Source organism: Bos indicus, chromosome 23 (genome assembly GCF_029378745.1).
Source record: "Bos indicus isolate NIAB-ARS_2022 breed Sahiwal x Tharparkar chromosome 23, NIAB-ARS_B.indTharparkar_mat_pri_1.0, whole genome shotgun sequence".
Classification (NCBI taxonomy): domain Eukaryota; kingdom Metazoa; phylum Chordata; class Mammalia; order Artiodactyla; family Bovidae; genus Bos; species Bos indicus.
This window is the reverse complement of record NC_091782.1, coordinates 17,172,854-17,190,809: the sequence shown is the minus strand read 5'-3', so window position 1 is coordinate 17,190,809 and position 17,956 is coordinate 17,172,854. Positions and strand designations below refer to the sequence as shown.

Here is a 17,956-nt window from a genome sequence, read left to right as displayed (position 1 = left end):
GTGTTTTTACGTAAGTTCCGGAGCGCCTGCCTCCATCAGAGCTCTCTTTAGCGAGGTGGTTTCACCTCGTGTGGGCTGCTGGAGCACACCGCATTTCAGTTGTTTGATCCTTCCATCCTCCTGGCCCGACACCATGGGAGTGACTTGGTAGGACTAAAGAGGACTTTGTGGGGCGGGGTTTGGGGACTTGAAGGCCCCTGGAGCCTCGAATATACCCGGGAATAGGATCCCGACCAGGGTCCGCAGTCCCCCGGAAGATGAGCAAAATGTCCTCGGTTTGTGTGGGTGAGGGGGCCACCGCGAGGGCTGCAGAATCTGCAGGCCCCTTTCCTCGGAGATTCGCCCCTTAACCCGTTAACGATCGTGTACCTCCTTCCTTTTTTCTTGGTACAATTTCTTGACCGTGAAGCCCGGGGTAGAACTTTAGGGTTGAAAGTAGTATGTCGGAACTCGGACCCGTCTGCAGGCAGGGCTTGGATGGGTAGGGGATAGGCAACAAGGAGATAGTATCTTTTTTAGGTTTTTGCCTGCCCTTGCCTACAGCCACTAAATGCAGTTAGATCAGCGTGTGTCTGGTTCTAGTTTGGCCTTTGTAAGATCTTGAGTCTGGAGGAAAAAAGGAGCTGTTGGGAATTAGGAGATAGGAATTCCAGGCACATCACCTCTTCAGGGCCTGTTTCCTATTCTGTTTAATTACATGGTTGGTTTAGTTTCTATGGACTTATTTCTAACATGTTATAAGTCAGTGTGACAGGGAAAGGTATGGGCTTAATTCTCTTGGAGTCATTTAGTTCCCAAATGCTAGATTTCAGGGCTTTAAAAAATATATATTTTGAGCATGTCTCCCAGAGAGGGCTTAGAGGCCAGGTTATCTGAAGGCAATGGCTCTAGGCTTCTCAAATAAGAGCCTGTGGGAACTCCTCCTTCTGGTAGCCCAGGTCTTGCAGATTTGTCAGTGATTGCACATTTGCTTCCTGAAGTTGACATCATGGGCCTCCTTCAAAGTCCTGTAGTGTAAGAGGGATGCGAAGAATGGGAATGAAACGTTTGCTAGGGTCTTTCATGGCAGTCCAGTGGTTAACACTCCACGCTTCCACTGCAGGAAGCACCTTCTACTTTAGGGGGTACAGGTTCAATCCCTGATTGGGGAATTAGATCCTGCATGCCTTGTGGCGCAACCAAAAAAAGTTTGCTGCAAAGAGGCATAAAACCCTAGAAGTACCTGTTCTTTCAGGGCAGAAGGCAAGCAGGGAAAGGGCTCTCTGTTGGGATGCTTCTCAACTTTTTCAGGCTTCTTGAACTTCTGACCCCAGTAGCATCACCTTAAGGGATTCTCTTATATTTCAAAATAAGGCACATCATCATCATTACTTGTTAGTACTTTTTCTGATGGAGTTGAGAGACAGTTTTAGCAGCAGTAGGACACTATAGCTTCATTTAGTTGATTTTGGTTGATCATAAAGTAATGCAGTGTCCCCCAACATTCAGCCACATATGATTCTACTTAAGATTTTTAAATAGCCATGTAGCACTTGAACTATTATTTATTAATGTCTTTTAATTCTCTTTCTTTTCCTTAAAAGTATTTTAACAGACAACTATATTTCTGGGGAAGCATTCTGGTAGAGTTAAGAGCATGGACGTGGAGCCAGCTTGCCTGGCTTTGACTCTTGGCCACACCACACCAAGCTTTGTGACCTTGTGCGAGTTATTCAACCCCTGTGTACTTTTCTTTCCTCATTGGTAACAAAGAGATAATTGTATATCTTATGGGGCTGATGTGAGGATTCAAAGAATTAGTTCATTGAAAGGTCTTTGGGCACCACCTGGCACATAGCTGGTCCTTGGTGATTGTTTCCTGCCACTCTGTAAAGGGGGAGCCAGTTTCCCTCACCATAGAAGGAAATCTTGGAAATGACTGTTTGTTTCATTGTTTTGGTTAAATTCATATACATGCTGTTGCCTTTCATGTCCGTGGATTAGAAACTTGAGGCCTACTTTCTCTTTGGTCCCAGGATCCTTAAAACTTTCTGCCTTGATGGAAATGTTCTGTATTAGCACTGCTGCCGGCCACTTGTGGCTGTCAAGCCTTGAAATGTGGGTTTTGCAGCTGAGGAGTTGAGGTTTTAATTTTTTTGTTCGTTTAAGTGTAAATAGTCGCATGTGGCTTGTGGCTACTGTGCTGGACAGCTTGCATGCAAAGTGTTAAAGAGAGTAATAATAATTGGAATAATAATTCCAAGTTGAGGTTTTCTTCTTGATGTAGTCAAAACTGAAAGAAACACAGAAGAAATCCCTTTCTCATTGTATGACTCTGTGTTACTGAACACTCTGTGTGCCACCTAAAATCTTCTCTTGAACGTTGGCATACTTGCCACACTCCATAAACGGAGGTGCTCTAGATGGGAAGTCCAAAGCACTGGTATGTGTCCTGAGACCTGCTCTGGTTCTTAGTGGAGTTTTCAAGAGACTGTGGGCCTCTGTTTCCTTTTTAAAATGAGAAGGTTCGGGTTAATGGTGTCTGTGCACATACTGGCCCTGATGAGCTGATTCTGCAGGCAAGTGAATGACTCATTGATGATTTTCGTCCTTTTCCTTCCAGTGTGTCTCAGATGCCCGTGGCCGAGGGCAAGAGCGTCCAGCAGACTGTGGAGCTCCTCACCCGGAAATTGGAGATGCTTGGAGCAGAGAAGCAAGGAACATTTTGTGTGGACTGTGAGACCTATCACACAGCTGCCTCTACCCTGGGCAGCCAAGGTCAGTGAGAGATGGGCCTGTGGGATGGCTGGAACCTGGTTTGGAGTTAATAGACATTCATATTCATTGGAATCTTTCTGCTCTTCTGCTGAGGGTGGTGCTCTTGGCTAGGTGGTATATGTGTTTCTGAATTCATTAATTTTTTCCTTCATCTCTTAGTCTGGGCCTGTGTTGTAGTCTTTTTGCACTTTTAAAGCACTTTTCACTTCTCAAAGTGTTGGTCACTAATTTCCTCAGAATCATCTGGATCGCTTGTTGGAGGGGCAGGTTCCTGGCCCAGCTTACAGACTCACTGGTAATCAGTCATAGTCTACATTATAGTAAGTTTCACAGGTGATCTTTATGCACTCCAAAGTTTGAAAAAGTCTCCTTTTAAGCATGGAAGCCTTTGTAAATGATTCTGTTGGAGCTTTAGAGTTTGGGGAACTTTCTGTAGAAAAGCTTCCTGTTTCCCATACCTAGCCAGTGGCCTTGGCTACCACTTTAGCATAACCTTGATATATGAATTAACTTTTATTTTAAATGTATTTCAAATTGAGATGCATTGTGGCTGGTGGTGGTAGGGAGGTAAAGAGGATCTCTGAATAGGAGTTAGGGAACCTGGGTTCTTTTAGTCTTGGCTCTTCAATAACTTGACTTTGGATGGTTCCACAGCACAGTGCATAAGCCTAAATCATGGGCCCGGATTACGGAGTCCTGCCTGCCACAACTAACTGCATCCTTAGGTAATTCTGCAGTCTGACTGTTCCTGTGCAGGTCACTTGCCTGTTTCCCCAGGGATTTATTCCCTGCCCTGCTCCTGTGAACTGCATTTGCCTGGTCCCCATTGAGTTCCCTTTGGCCAGTGAAAGGCACTGGCAAAAATTGGAGAGAGGAGGAGAGAGACAGCCTCTCTTCCTGTCCTTCTGCCTTGGGCTGTGTCTCTGGCTGTGGCTGTGTTTCTTCCTTGGTTCTACCTCCTGTTAGGCAACCCTTGTTCCTGGCTCTCAGAACAGCACATCTGCCCTTTTTCCTTCCAGCCCTAGGGATGGCAGCGGCTCCCTGTGTTACTAATCTTTGGGTGACCTCACCATTCCATTTGATTTTTCAGTTCTACCAACCCTTGTACTTCGTTCCCTGTATTAAACCCCCTCTAAAGAAACTTACCTGTGTGGACTCTGTTTTTGCACCCTTCCCAGTACAGTTATCTGCAAAATGAAGATAATTCCAGTATTTATCTCCTACTTAAATAAGTTATGCTACGCTACGATACGCTAAGTCACTTCAGTCGTGTCCGACTCTGTGCGACCCCATAGATGGCAGCCCACCAGGCTCCCCCATCCCTGGGATTCTCTAGGCAAGAACACTGGAGTGGGTTGCCATTTCTTTCTCCAATGCATGAAAGTGAAAAGTGAAAGTGAAGTTTCTCAGTCGTGTCCAACTCTTAGCGACCCCATGGACTGTAGCCTACCAGGCTCCTCCGTCCATGGGATTTTCCAGGCAAGAGTACTGGAGTGGGGTGCCATTGCCTTCTCCACTTAAATAAGTTAGTACACACAAAGCCCTTTGAACCAAGGTTGTCGTGGAATAAATAGATAATAAATGGTAGCTTAAGAGCTGTACTGAATTTCATGATCATTGCAATTGCAATGTTAATGTTTGTTTTGCCTGCAAAAGGCAGAATATAAGAATTAAAAGAAAGAACAGTTATGAAAGCATTTGGAAAACAGAACACTAGTATACAGATATGGAGAAGGCAATGGCACCCCACTCTAGTACTCTTGCCTGGAAAATCCCATGGACGGAGGAGCCTGGTGGGCTGCAGTCCATGGGGTCGCTAAGAGTCGGACACGACTGAGCGACTTCACTTTGACTTTTCACTTTCATGCATTGGAGAAGGAAATGGCAACCCACTCCAGTGTTCTTGCCTAGAGAATCCCAGGGATGGGGGAGCCTGGTGGGCTGCCATCTATGGAATCACACAGAGTCGGACACGACTGAAGTGACTTAGCAGCAGCAGCAGCAGTATACAGATATAAGATGACATACTACTTCTGTGACACTCCCTGGCTTGGTCTCTGTTTTCCTGATCAGACCTTTGCTTTCAAGGAGCTACAGTCTAGTTGGAGAAACAGCAGGTTCTCGGTGGGCAGTGGGGTAGGATGGAAGGAGGTCAGGACGCCTGGATTAGAGTTCCAGTTCTGTTGCTTACTGGCTCTGTGCCTTTAAATCAGAAGTTCTCACACTTCTAGCTTTAGCATCACCTAGAGGGAAGGCTTGTTACCACACAGATGGATGGGTTCCTCTCTCCTCCCCACCCCCACAGAGTTTCTGACCCAGTGGGTGTGGGGTAGGGTGGAGAATATACATTTGTAACAGATTCCCAGGTAGTGATGTGGGTGCTGGCTGGTCAGGGACCAAAAGCTTTTCAGAATTTTTTCGAGAGAGTAAAAACACTTCCAGACTCCCGTAATGTGAATTAAGTATGTAATCAAGTGAGTCTGCATGAGAACAGAATGACAGGTCAGCTTCGGATGTCTTTATTGGAGGATTAAAATGTTTGGACTGGACTTCCCAGGTGAAAGGTGTGACTACGCAGCGGGCAGTTGGGAGGGTGTGTGGCGAGGTTGGTGCGGAGCCGCTGGAGATCAGGCAGTGGCAGCGCAGTGGCAGCCTGCAGAGGCCACACCGCCCGCACTTGTCTCTGCACTCACCCGATTGCCATGCTCTCATCCCTGCCTGAATCCTACCCTCTCTTTGTACCCTACTTCAGGTCCTGTTTTTTCAATGAAGGTTCTTCCAGCTGACTCTTGCCACTTTGACCACTTCCTTCCCTGAAGTCTTTCCTTCACTCCAAAGACTTCTGGTCTATCATCAGGCAAACACTTTGGTTTCATGGTCTTCTAAAAAGTTTTCCACCTATCTTCAATGAGAGTGAAAGTCGCTCAGTCCTGTCCGACTCTTTGCAACCCCATGGACTATACAGTTCATGGAATTCTCCAGGCTGGAATACTGGAGTGGGGAGTTGTTCCTTTCTCCAGGTGATCTTCCCAGCCCAGGGATTGAACCCAGGTCTCCTGCATTGCAGGCAAATTCTTCACCAGCTGGGCCACAAGGGAAGTCCAAGAATACCGGATTGGGTAGCCTATCCCTTCTCTTCCCAATCCAGGAATCGAACAGGGGTCTCCCGCATTGCAGGCGGATTCTTTACCAACTGAGCTATCAGGGAAGGACAATGACAGTCATCAGTGAGATTGTCAGCTTCTTGAGGCCAGGGGCTAAGTCCTCAACTTACATGCCTTTTCAGCCCTAGCACAGTGTTGGGGCTAGTTTAAGGACTTGGAAAACTCACTTCTCAGGAACTGGAACCGGTGAGCTGGGATTTAAAACTGGATCTTCTGATCTAGATCCCAAGTTCTTTCTGCTGTGGTTGTACTGCTTGCTTCCTGAGTCAGCTAGATGTCTTAAAATTCTCCAAAGCCCCCCTCCCATTGCCTTCAGGATGAAGTCTAAACTTGGGCACAGAAGACAAGGCTCTGGCCTCCCGTCCAGCCTCGTGTTCAGATTCTCCCCCATGCTGCTTCTGTGGGGCCACTTCCTGTTTCAAAGAGGGCGGACGCCAAGGAAGGGAGTGATGGGCAAAAAAGAGAGCAGCTGCTTCGTGTGGTGTGCTCAAAAGCTGTTACTTTTATTTTCCTTGTTACGTAATATATAACTATACAGAAGACCGTATGTAAATCTTGTGTGAGTTATTAGTCATCATCTTTAATCATCTATCTGGGAGCCCATCACTCAACTTAAAGTTAAACCAGGGACTTCCCTGGTGGTCCAGTGATTAAGATTCTGTGCTTCTGCTGCAGGGGTGCAGGTTTGGTCCCTGGCCAGGGAAATTCCCGATCCTGTATGGTGTGGCTAAAAGAAAAAAGAGCAAGAGAGAAGAAAATAGACGCTAAACACCAAAAGGCATAACAACGCAGAAATGCAGGGCTGACTACAAATAATGGGGCGCAAAACTTACTCCCAACTATCAGAAACAAATATAAAAGCTAGGGAAAAAAGTGAATTAAACCATTATCTGGACCGTCAAAAGTTCCAGTGTACCCATCACCTTTTTCTGTAGATTAGGTGGGTTCTGCCACATGCTGCCTGGCTGCTGGTCTTCTTTGGAAAAGGCTGTTGGTGAGGGCCTTGTCTCCACCGCCCTCCAGGACTGCTGGGGCGATGCTGGATTGCCTCCTGGCCCCGTTCAGCACTTTGGCCTCTACTCCGTGATGTGCTGAGGAAGGTCTTGTCGCTGAGCAGGATCTCCACCCCTTGCAGGTCAGGCCGGGAAGCTGATGTATGTGATGCACAATTCTGAGTACCCTTTGAGCTGCTTCGCCCTCTTTGAGAATGGCCCTTGCCTTGTTGCCGACACCAACTTTGACGTGCTCATGGTGAAACTCAAGGGCTTTTTCCAGAGTGCCAAGGCCAGCAAGATCGAGACCCGGGGCACCCGTTACCAATACTGTGACTTCCTAGTGAAGGTGGGCACGGTCACAATGGGGCCCAGTGCCCGAGGCATCTCCGTGGAGGTAAGTCCTCGGTGGACTAGAGCAGATGTGGTGAAGGGCCTGGCTCTGCAGATTCCCGCGACCCTGAATGCAGGCAGATATGTCTGCCTCCCTGATTGCTGTCTGCAGAGCAGCTACGCTTCCTTGCCCTGCATTTTTTACCCTTTCTTTAATCACTTAGGGACGCTCTAGCAGACCAGGATGGGAATGGGGAGCTGGATTCACAGCAGGAAAGCTTAGGAAGGCTGGCTTGCTGGAGAAGAGGAGGGATAGTCAAGGAGGGGCAGGTGAACTATTACATATTCAAAGTTTTGAAGCAAAGACGTGCCCTTCTCTTTGACATGCTGTCCACTTTCTTTCGTGGTATGTGTGACGATTTCATCTGACATATATTGAAAATGACAAAGATGGAGTGTGACAGTAGCTGGCTTTGGGACCAGTGAGAGTCTGCGCCATCTAACACAGTCCCAGCACTGTGTGAGATTTTAAAAAAGAAAAGAATAAGTAAACTGCAGGGCCTTCCTTTTGAACGTTTATGACTTAATAATGAGAGCCAGGCCCAAACACGCAAGCTGTTTTTGTAGTTAGTCTGTAAGAAATGCCATAAAGGAAGCACAGATTGCTCTGGGAGTTCAGGGTAGAGAGCACTGCTGACTTTGGGGACTGTGATACCTCCTGCAGGATTAGCATTTAAGGAGGGAATTAAAATGTGGAGACCTGGGGATAGGTAAGTCCTCAAAAGCAGCACAGGAGGAGAAAAGGGCGTTAGTGGTCATGACTACTGCGACACTCCAGAGATCTCGAGCTAAGATGTCCTGACTCTTTTCATTCGTAACACACAGAGAATTTGCCAAGACCCACGGGAAACTCCTGTTTATCCTCCACGTTTTCAACTTTGCAACACAAACACACCCAGAAGTTTCTTTACTTATTTCTCCTTGTAGTTGCTAGTAATTTCCCCTGCCACCTCTCCAGTGAAAAACTGGGAGAGGAGAATGAGCAAGCCTAAGATCTGTATCCTTCAGCCCCTGTCACATGAGTTGGGAAATTATTTCTTAGTGTCAGAGCCCAGGTTGTATCTACCTTGGGAGTAATGGTTGGTCTTGAAGTGACTTACGGGCCTATATATCTTTTTGCCCTCTTGTCAATTCCCCCAACTCACACACACTCGCAGACTCTTTCTCCTGCTCTTCGTTTTCTCTCATAGAATTTTCCCGAGCTGTCCATGAATCTACACCCATCATAGCTGGGACTATAAAGTTCAGAAATAATTTGAAGGGACCAAGCTATGCCTCTGGGTCTTGTGCATAGGGCTGTGAGTTGATAATCCCAAGATGAGAATGTTTGAGCTTAAAGGGTACAGTGCTGAGGGTTTCAAATTCCTGGTGTTTGATCTGGATATTTCCTGCGGGGCAGCTCTGGGTTGGAAGGTGTGTGTCGTGGTCTGCGGGTTGGGGAAGATGGATGCAGAGGGCAAACGACCTGTCCTTGCTCTCACTCACCCTCCATCTCCCTTCTCTTGGTCCCCAGGTGGAGTATGGCCCCTGTGTGGTAGCTAGCGACTGCTGGAGCCTGTTGCTGGAGTTCCTGCAGAGCTTTCTAGGCAGCCACACCCCAGGGGCGCCCGCAGTGTTTGGGAACAGACACGACGCTGTCTACAGCCCAGCAGACACCATGGTCCAGTACATGGAACTCTTCAACAAGATCCGCAAGCAGCAGCAGGTGCCGGTGGCGGGGATTCGTTAGCAACTGGCAGCTGCTGGGCTGAGCTCTGTCACCGGGGGGCGGGGGGGGCGGGACTCCACAGAAGGAGCAGGCCCTGCACCCTCAGGCCTCTGGACCCTGGAAATCCTGGGCAGACGGGAAGGTGTCCTTCCCTGTCTAGTTCCCAGCTGTGGCTTTTGTTCTGGGGCGCTGGACTCCCCTCCACTGAGCCTCACACACAGTCCCTCCTGCGCCTCCCCCACCACAGCTGTTTCAGCCCCCGTCTTGCTGGGCTTGGCCTGTCCTCAGGAACAGTGATTATCCAGGGCGGAGACGTCTGGAGCTCCCCTGCTTTAGGGGAGACGGTCGGATGGGGGTGTCCCTGCTGAGTGTCGGTGGGAAGGCAGTCTGTGTTAGCAGCTCCTGAGGATTTGGTCCAGGCGCACAGTGGACAGGCTGTGTGTTGCGTTTGCGCTTCGCTCAGAGGATGTGGCTGGGCCTTTCCTGGGGAAGAAGCAGGAGGCCAAGCTTATTTGATGGCTGTCATTTTCTGATCTGTTTGCTGAGGTAAATCGTGAGTTCAGTTTTCTAGGGTGTTGCCTGAGTCCTTTGAAGTCTCCCCTCTGGCCATCTTTCCATTCTGTAGGGAATGATACTAAAGCACAGGCTGAGTGGCTATAAGGAGAACCTAAAGTACAGAGGCTCTTAGAAGTTTATTTTTCTCTTCTCTAATAGTACAGAGGTAATCAGATAGCCCAGGGCAGTCTTAACGCCACAAGGTCATCAGGAACTTGGTTTCCTTTGAGCTTGTTGTCCAGCCACCCCTGGGGTGTTGTCCTTGGGCGACTTAGAGCATCATCAGCTACATGTCCAGTTCCCCTGGGGTAAGAGAGAGAGAACAGTTTTCTTTTATAAAGGCCATGACCTGGAGTTGCTCCAGTCACTCTGGCTACCCCTGGCTGAGAGGAGCTGTGGGACAGAGAGCCTCTTATTTGGGTGGTCATGTGCCCAGTTAAAATGCCGGGGGTTCTGTGACTGAAAGGTGAAGGAGAAAATGGATGTGGGGGCCCAGTTAGTAGCCTCTGCTCCAGGGAGCTCAATGGACATGCCCAAGACTGTTCTTGCTGTTTTGCAAAGAGCACCCCTGTAAGTAAGCCATTTGTTTCTGAGTTGGACTGGGATGGGGCTGATGTCAGAGCCATTTTAGCTGGATTATTCACATGGGGACATCACTTCTGCACCCCTTGAGTCAGTCTCAGCATCAAGACCTCTCCAGTTCTCGTGTGCCCAGAGCTCAGGGTTAAACAGTTGACCTGGGGCTCACACTGCGCTTCATGGTGTCCTGAGCTCTTACTCCTCGTCTGATGGGAGCCTCCAAGCTGCTCATTTGACCTCCGTCACCTGCCCACTGCCCTCCTGCTGCAGAGATGCTCAGTCCAGCTAACCCTGAGGTCACAGTCAGAGCTGGTCTTATGAAGCGAGTTCATGTATGTACTGTGGGTTGTCCTAGTATCTGTCTCTCATCGAAAACCCAGAAAGAGAAACCATTTTCAGATCTCAGTGCTCAGATCTAAGCCTCTGTGACAAGAATCAGCTAGTGGTCACGTTTCCCTTTTAACTTTGGCTGTAGGAAGCTCAGTTCGACTTTCTGACTGTAGAATCTGTCATCCGTGTTTTTTGTTCTCACCTTCCCCTGGCTTCGTTTGTTTCTTCGTTTTTTTTTTTTTTTTTTTTTTACATTTTAAAATGGAGATGTGTTTTAGATATTAATTTATACATAATAAAATACATAGATTTTTTAAAATGTTTTTGGCCTTCTGATTTATTTTGGCTTTGTCCAGACTTACCTGTTTGTATTTTGCTGTAGACTGCTTTAAATCTTTTATGAGATGAGATAGCATTTTGAGCATAATGTGTTCCTGAAAATAAACAGAAATCGAACGTGGTAAATATGACTCTAGATTTATGCATTATAAGGAGGGATTCCTATTACTAACTACCTAACTGTGTCTTTTAGATACAGTCTTGGCTCATAAATTTCCCCAAAGTCTTCGCTTTTGTTCTTTTCCCTTATTTTGAGCATACATTTGACCAGATTTAAGTCCAGTGAACACCAGATCAATCTGTAAGAGTTGCCACCTCACGTACTTTTGTCCATCTTTGTCCTTTGTGTCAGTTAAAGAAAGCTTATTACTAAAAAAAAGGCAAGTAATGCAATACATTTCTTAATTTGACTCCACCAGCAAAGTTGCCAAAACTGAACTGATAACTAGTGGGAAAGGCCAAATGTCATCCACCCTCTGTATGTACGTCTGAATGAGACTTTCAAGAGTTAGTTTAGTATTGTTGGCATATAATTTTTGAGAGATGAGGTTGAGTGAAAGTTGAGAAGCTTTTGAATAAGGGAAAGGGGGCATGGTTAGCCTCATTTTAAAATTAAAAAAAACTTACCCTCAGCTAGAAAGTGGGCGTGCAGTATTTTGGGTTCAAGTCTGACATTCCTCACACCAGACTGCCTTCTTGTCCCTCCCTCCTTTTTTCCCAGATGCCTTACTCCGTCACCATCTGTATCTAACCCCAAAAGAGCAGAAACCAGGATGCTTCTAGGATCCTGCTAACACGTCACCTTGGTGGGTACCTTTGCCAGTCACAGAGAAATCCGCTGACCTGTTGGAGCCATGCAGGACAGCATTGAGATTTACCTGGTTCTCCTTCACTATAAGATGGGGGGTCATGCCGAGAGGTGAGGCTGGAGTCAGGACCAAAACTTCAGATTCAGGACTCATGGCTCCCAGCATGTGTCAAAGAGTAGCACCTGGACCTCTGTGGGGCCAGGTGATTTTAAGTGGACTGTGGGATTTTTATTTTAATACTTATGCCTTATTCTAATATATATTAGAAATATAACTGGCACTTTTGCCTTATATGATGAGGATAAATAAGTTTTTTAGAAAAAGTCTTCTTAAAGGGAACTAGTAAGTTATACTATAGCTGATGCTTACAAGAGGCAGACTCTGGAGGAGGAAGGTGGATGTTAGAATTTGGGGAAATGCTGTGTTCTCCTGTGTGTCGTCCCCTGCTTGTATCCCTTGATGGTTCCTGCCCTGTGCTCCTGTGCTGTGTTCGCCCCCGTCTCTCCTGTGCTCTTCTGACTCTCTGTCCCCCCTGTTGCCATGCTGCTTCCTGCTTGCTTGCTTTTCTTTGGTCTTGAAGGACCAAGTCATCCCATGTCCCCCACGCTGTGTGTGAGTGTCACTGCGTCACTGAAGGAATACCCAGGGATTGATCACTCCTCCCTACTGCCAGGTCTGTCCCAGCCCACTGTATCCAGTGTTCATTCCTGAAGTTTCAGGATGAGAGGGGTAGTGAGAAATTTTCTTCCCAAATCCTAGAAGGTGAGGGGCTGCTACTGCTGCTAAGTTGCGTCAGTCGTGTCTGACCCCATAGACGGCAGCCCACCAGGCTCCTCCATCCATGGGATTTTCCAGGCAGGAGTACTGGAGTGGGTTGCCATTTCCTTCTCCAATGCGTGAAAGTGAAGTCGCTTAGTCGTGTCCGACTCTCAGCGACCCCATGGACTGCAGCCCACCAGGCTCCTCCATCCATGGGATTTTCCAGGCAAGAGTACTGGAGTGGGTCACCTGTGCCTCCAAAGGTGAGGGGAGTGGTTAGAAATTCCCACTTAAGTGTGTCCTCTAGGTGTCAAAAGTTAAGACTTAAAACTCCCCCCAAGGTGCGTTTCTGCCATTGTGTGGAGCATTCCAAGATCAGTCTCTTGGGTTACAAGGGACCCTTGAGGTCACACAGTTTGACTGTCATTCAGTACCCATAACTTTACACCATCCCTCCAGCGATCATGAAGGCTTGACTTGACCTCATCTAGGTCAAGTCTCTTCCCTGTTTCACTTTTGTCACTACCTCTGAGACAAAAATCAAAACCTACCCGTTCCTTCCCTCCCAGATTGTGGACACCGTCTGGTGCTTAATGAGGGAATTGATCACTAGTTGGTGCTGGAGTATGATCAGACTATGGTTCTAACCCTACTGCAGGTTCTCAACCCCTGAGGGAGCCTCAGGAAGCCTCAGATGCCTCGAAAGTGGACACAGCTTTGTGGATAATTGCAGTTCTCTGGGAATAGGATTTATAGGGTTCATTAAAGTATCTCAAAGATCTGTGATCCAAAAAAAAAGAATCTCTAAAAGGAGAGCATCCTGAAAGGAAAGAACAGGAAGGCGAAGATAAAGCAGGTGTGAGATACATCCAGGTGACTTACCACACACGAGACCTTCCCCTGCCTTTCGGTGTGAGATACATCCAGGTGACTTGCCACACACGAGACCTCCCCTGCCTTTCGGACCTTCATCTCAGGTCCATCCCCTCCACGGTTATCCCTCCTTCATTTTTTATAGTCCTTTCGGCCTTTCAGTCAGGTTCTGGGAAGCTGCACTGTGTCCCTGCTCTTTTCTCTCTTATAGGTTCCTGCTTCTCCTCTTTTCCCTATGTACACACAACCTCTTAGAAATGAGTAGGAGGAATTATGTCAGGAGCATCTTTATAGCCCACTTTGTGGCCCAGGAGTTACTCTTCATGTGACTCAGCCCATGGGGTCTGAAGATTACCCTGTTGTAATGGCATCTGGCTTCATGAATGTATTTTCATTTTTCAGGATGGTGTGATCGATGAGGCGAGAAATAGTTCGTCGCCTCTGAAATGAAATTAGTGAGTTGAAAAGATTTTTGGAACTCTGAGGGCAAAGATCCCTAATTCTCTTGTGGTCTCTGTTTTATTTACCACTACAGCCCTGCTGCGTCAGATGGCACAGACTGTGTTTTCTTTGGAGGCTTTAAAAAAGAATTTAGGGCCCGTGTTTGTATATTCTAGATTGTACAAAGGCAGAATTCAGTATTGAAGATCTTCTGTCATGTGGGAAAGGCACGGCTAGGGATGTGGAGGTGACAGGACAGATGTTCTGAGGCAGCCTCCTAAAGGGGAGAACACGGCTTAGGAGACAGATGGCTGCGTGCTTGCCACAATACTGTCCCTACCCTGCCAGGTAGCTTCAGTCACGTTGGCCTTTCTGGGTCTCATCTGTGTAGTGGGAGTGATGATGCCCTTTGTGTTTCATAGGCTTGTTGAGAGGCTCAAGGAGAAGAGGTATGAGAGTGCCTTGTAGGCAAGTGATGCTGCCTCTGCTCTTGCATCTTTTTAATGGCACCAAAGGTACAGTGTATGGTTAGCATGTTGAAGACAGGAAGCTACGGGGTCATTACTCTTTGGTAGCAGATTAAAATTCTGCTCCAGTGCACAGGAAATAGTTGTAATAGAGAGCGAGCAATGTGGGGAGAGGGTCCAGAGAAAGTGTCTTGTTGTGCAGGTGTATTTTTGTAACCAGACCAGTGAGCATAGTTGCAGGGACTGTAATATTCACTCATAGGGTTGAGATGTTTACTTGTTCTCCTGTAGCCTAAAGGAAAAGGAGCTGAACTAACAACAACAACAAAAAGGCGGGGGGTAGAAATTACTGTATCTTCTTTATGCAGTACATCCATCCCTTTTCTCCTCAGTTCCCGCGTCTTAGTTGTGCCTGCTGCTGAACTGTTTTTGATACGCTTGTATGTGGTGGCTTTACTTGCAGCCAGTGGTGGCTAAGTTCAGTGTTCCTGATTGTGTTTTCCATTCCTGATTGATGAACCACCTAAGCTGTTAACTCTGAAGCTATAATAAAACCTTTTTGTTAGCTATCCTACATAAGCTTTTCCTATTTTAATTATCTAAAGTAAAATAGCCTTTTTATTCTTTCTGCTTCCATCTGATGCACAATTCTCAAACTTATTGGTATTAGGATTCCTTGATGCTCTTAAAAATTAACTGAGTACCCCGAAGAGCCTTAGTGTGGGTTGTATAATTGATATTTAATTACAACTTATTTATAATGAAAAAATGATTAATTAAAACTTATTTATAATGAAAAAGTATTAATTCAATTAAAGGTAATAATAAACCCATCACATGTTAACATAAAATGTTTCAATGAAAAGTAACTTTTTTCCAAAAAAATTTAGAAGAATGGCATTGTTTTATATTTTTGCAAATCTCTTGAATGTCTGGCATAGTCGAAGACAATGGATCCTAGTGTCTGCTTTTTTAGTCAGTCTGTTGAAATTTGTTATTCAGTTGAAGAATGTGAAGAAATCCAACCTCACACATTCTGGGGCTTCCCAGGTGGCTCAGGGGTAGAGAGTCCACCTGCCAAGCGGTAGACGCAGGAGCTGCAGGTTCAAACCATGGGTCAGAAAGATTCCCTGGAGAAGGAAATGGCAACCTGCTCCAGTATTTTTGCCTGAGAAATCTCATGGACAGACGGACCTGGAGGGCTACAGTCCATGGGGTCGCAAAGAGTCAGACCTATGACTGAGCGACTAAACCACCACCACCACAGTGATACTGTCTCCCAATAATTGGAGCTGTTCTCTGATACTCCATCACAACTCTGCTAAAGGTTAGTTGCAATGTGGAATCTCAAATTCTATCAGTGAGCTTTCTGTACTCTGTTATATTAACATTGATTAGTTTATTTTGCACTGTGAAGGGCTCTTTTAACCATACCTGATTTTGTAGCATGCATTGGTCATTGGAAAATACTGCAGATCTTTTAAATGTTGACACATTTCATTATACAATATCAAAAAATCATATTTGTTAATATCACCATCAATCTCAACAGAAAAGTCTTGGGAAGCTATTATGCTCAGAGTGGTGGATATATTTTCAAAAATCCTAAGTTTTGCTTGAGAGCTTGAGTTTGATCATTACTAACAAATGCTGTCAGGTTCAATTTGTTTATTTCTGAGGAAATATCTGTCAGATACCCAAGGCTGAATGACTGTTAGCTATTCTTCCAAATGAAAATGGTATTGCATGAATTGCCAATTCAGCTCAAAATTCAGAGAAATTGAACGAGTGGTTTTCCTTAAGAGAAACTTTATAAGGCACCAAAGTGCTTTATGTCTCTCTCTACTTAATCACATAGAACACTATTATTGGAAAAATATGTTCTTATATAAAACAAAGTTTTTATTTTAGTGTTTCATCAAACACTTCCTTAAAGTGACACAGGTATAATTCTTTTTTCCTGTGACTGGATGGCACTGAAGACTGCATTGACTGCTAGTACAATTTAGTGCCATTTCCTCGATTTGTGTTATGGAAGCAGCAATTTTACCCTTTGTTACTTTTGTATCATTAGCGCCAATGTCATCACAGTGACAAAGGCAAGTAGTATCTTACTACTCTGAAAACAGTTTTGATTTCAGGGATCCTCCTGAAAGTCTTTCGGTCACCAGGGCTCCACAGGCCACACTTTGAGAACCACTGGTCTGATACTTACAGTACTGAGAATTGCTTTTTTGCAAGCCACCCCTTCCTTCAGAAGTTTTAAGTGACTCCAAAATCCTTCACTCAAAAAAGCACCTATAAATGTGTCAGGAACATTGAATAAAACACGATCTTTATTCTCCAGAAATTTTCTTGAGGGTTTGGGGAGCAGGAGGAGAAAATAGACAATCTAGGAGTTAAAATGTAAGATATGAATTCCTTAAAATTATGTTAAAGGTGTTAGCAAAGGGAGTGCTAAATTTTAGGTCTTAACTTGCGGGCTTCCCAGGTGACTAGGTGCAGGAGATGGAGGTTTGATCCCTGGGTGAAGAAGATCCCCTGGAGGAGGAAATGGCAACCCATTCCAGTATTCTTGCCTGAAAAATCCCATGGAGGGCTGGTCCATGGGATGGCCAAGGGTCACACACTGAACAGGAACACAGCTCTTGAACCACATGGCAGATCCTCATCAAATCAATTACTCAATCACTAGGTTTTATCGCTTCATCAGAAGTTTTTAAAGTGTTTAAGTTAGTTACCTTTGGATGTTTCACCGGGTTGACTCCAGGCGTTGTAGATTGATGCTTACACATGCACATGCCCTTCCCCCTTCTTATTTTGTTTGTTGTTCTTTGGTTTCTGTTGCTTCTCTATTTCATATTTACAAGTGTGTAGCTTTGAGCCAGTGTAGGTAGTAAGGAATGTTTCTTTTCCTTGCGCTTGTATGTAAACGTAAGCCTTTACCTGTTGCAGCCTTGCAGTTGGGTGATGTAACAATGTTGGTCTTATTTGGAGGAACTCCCCCCCGCCCCGCCCCCGCCCAAACTATGTCAGGACAATGCACCCAAGAGGCTACTCGGGAAGGAAACTTTTTCTGAGGCTGAGAAGATTTGTAAATAGCCGCAGTTCTGTTTCCCTGAGGTCTGCACCCCCACCTTCTGCTGAACTTCTTCAGTTTACAGCAGGAGCGAACCACTTCCTTAGGGGAATTTCCATAAAAAGGCGGAATCCTGACTGGGTCATCAGTGGCAAAAGTCAGACACATGCTCAATCGCCTGGGAACCAATAGTAACTTCTTCAAAAGCTGACTCAGGATCTTTCGGACACCGTGAAAACTGATAGTCTTATTTTTAACAGAACAAAGCAAAAACCTAGACGGTATAGTGAGGAAGGCTTTCCCGCTTGGCAGTGGGAAGAGATGTTAAAGACAATCCATTCAAAAGGAGTGCGGAAGCTACCGCAAGATTCCTTTACAGTTCCGCAGGCTGAAGGGCTGCGGAGCAGGGGGCGGAGATGGGCTCTTGTGAATCTCTAGTCCTTTAAGGAGGAGGGACGGCCGTAAGACTCTGTACCTTTAAGAGTCTCTTTGTCTGGAAACCTCCTTATTTACCCTCCTGTGCTTCAACCAAACTTCGACCCGCGATTCACAACGCCCCTCTACGCCACCGCCCCTTACGCCAGGCTCAAGTCGGCCGCGCGTCGGTGGCTAACCCTAAACTTGGCGGCCGCCGCGCTAACCCCGGGAGAGGATGTCTGTGCCGGGTCGGGGCCCTGGGCTGCGCCGTTGGCGCAATGCGGGGCCCGGGGG

The 17,956-nt window shown here is 46.3% G+C and overlaps 2 protein-coding genes and 1 long non-coding RNA gene across 5 annotated transcripts in view; 2 read left to right on the top strand and 1 right to left on the bottom strand.

Moving 5' to 3' along the window:
* Window positions 1-27: 27 nt before the first annotated feature.
* On the top strand, window positions 28-11,610 carry MED20 (mediator complex subunit 20). Of its 2 annotated transcripts, XM_019985888.2 has the most exons (5): window positions 28-147; window positions 2,603-2,757; window positions 7,057-7,310; window positions 8,820-9,011; window positions 11,539-11,610. In XM_019985888.2, the coding sequence occupies exons 1-5, from the start codon at window positions 134-136 to the stop codon at window positions 11,566-11,568; spliced, it is 645 nt and encodes a 214-aa protein (XP_019841447.2). In that variant the 5' UTR covers window positions 28-133; the 3' UTR covers window positions 11,569-11,610. The 2 variants fall into 2 exon arrangements, with proteins under 2 accessions (XP_019841447.2, XP_019841448.2); XM_019985889.2 differs by lacking the exon at window positions 11,539-11,610 and having other exon boundaries at window positions 8,820-10,801.
* USP49 (ubiquitin specific peptidase 49) overlaps window positions 2,622-17,956 on the top strand; it is an 80,336-nt gene continuing 65,001 nt past the window's right edge. Inside the window, exon 1 of one of the 2 annotated variants that reach the window (XM_070777963.1) lies at window positions 2,622-2,757. The gene's annotated coding sequence lies outside the window, so the exon portion shown is untranslated. Of the gene's footprint in view, window positions 2,758-8,964; window positions 9,012-17,956 lie in introns of those variants that run through there. The other variant, XM_070777971.1, reaches the window with a different exon arrangement.
* LOC139178950 (uncharacterized) lies at window positions 9,761-17,167 on the bottom strand. Its single transcript, XR_011563384.1, has 3 exons — window positions 16,908-17,167; window positions 10,841-10,912; window positions 9,761-9,872 (listed from the first exon to the last, which is right to left on the bottom strand). It is a non-coding gene; the product is annotated as an uncharacterized lncRNA (long non-coding RNA).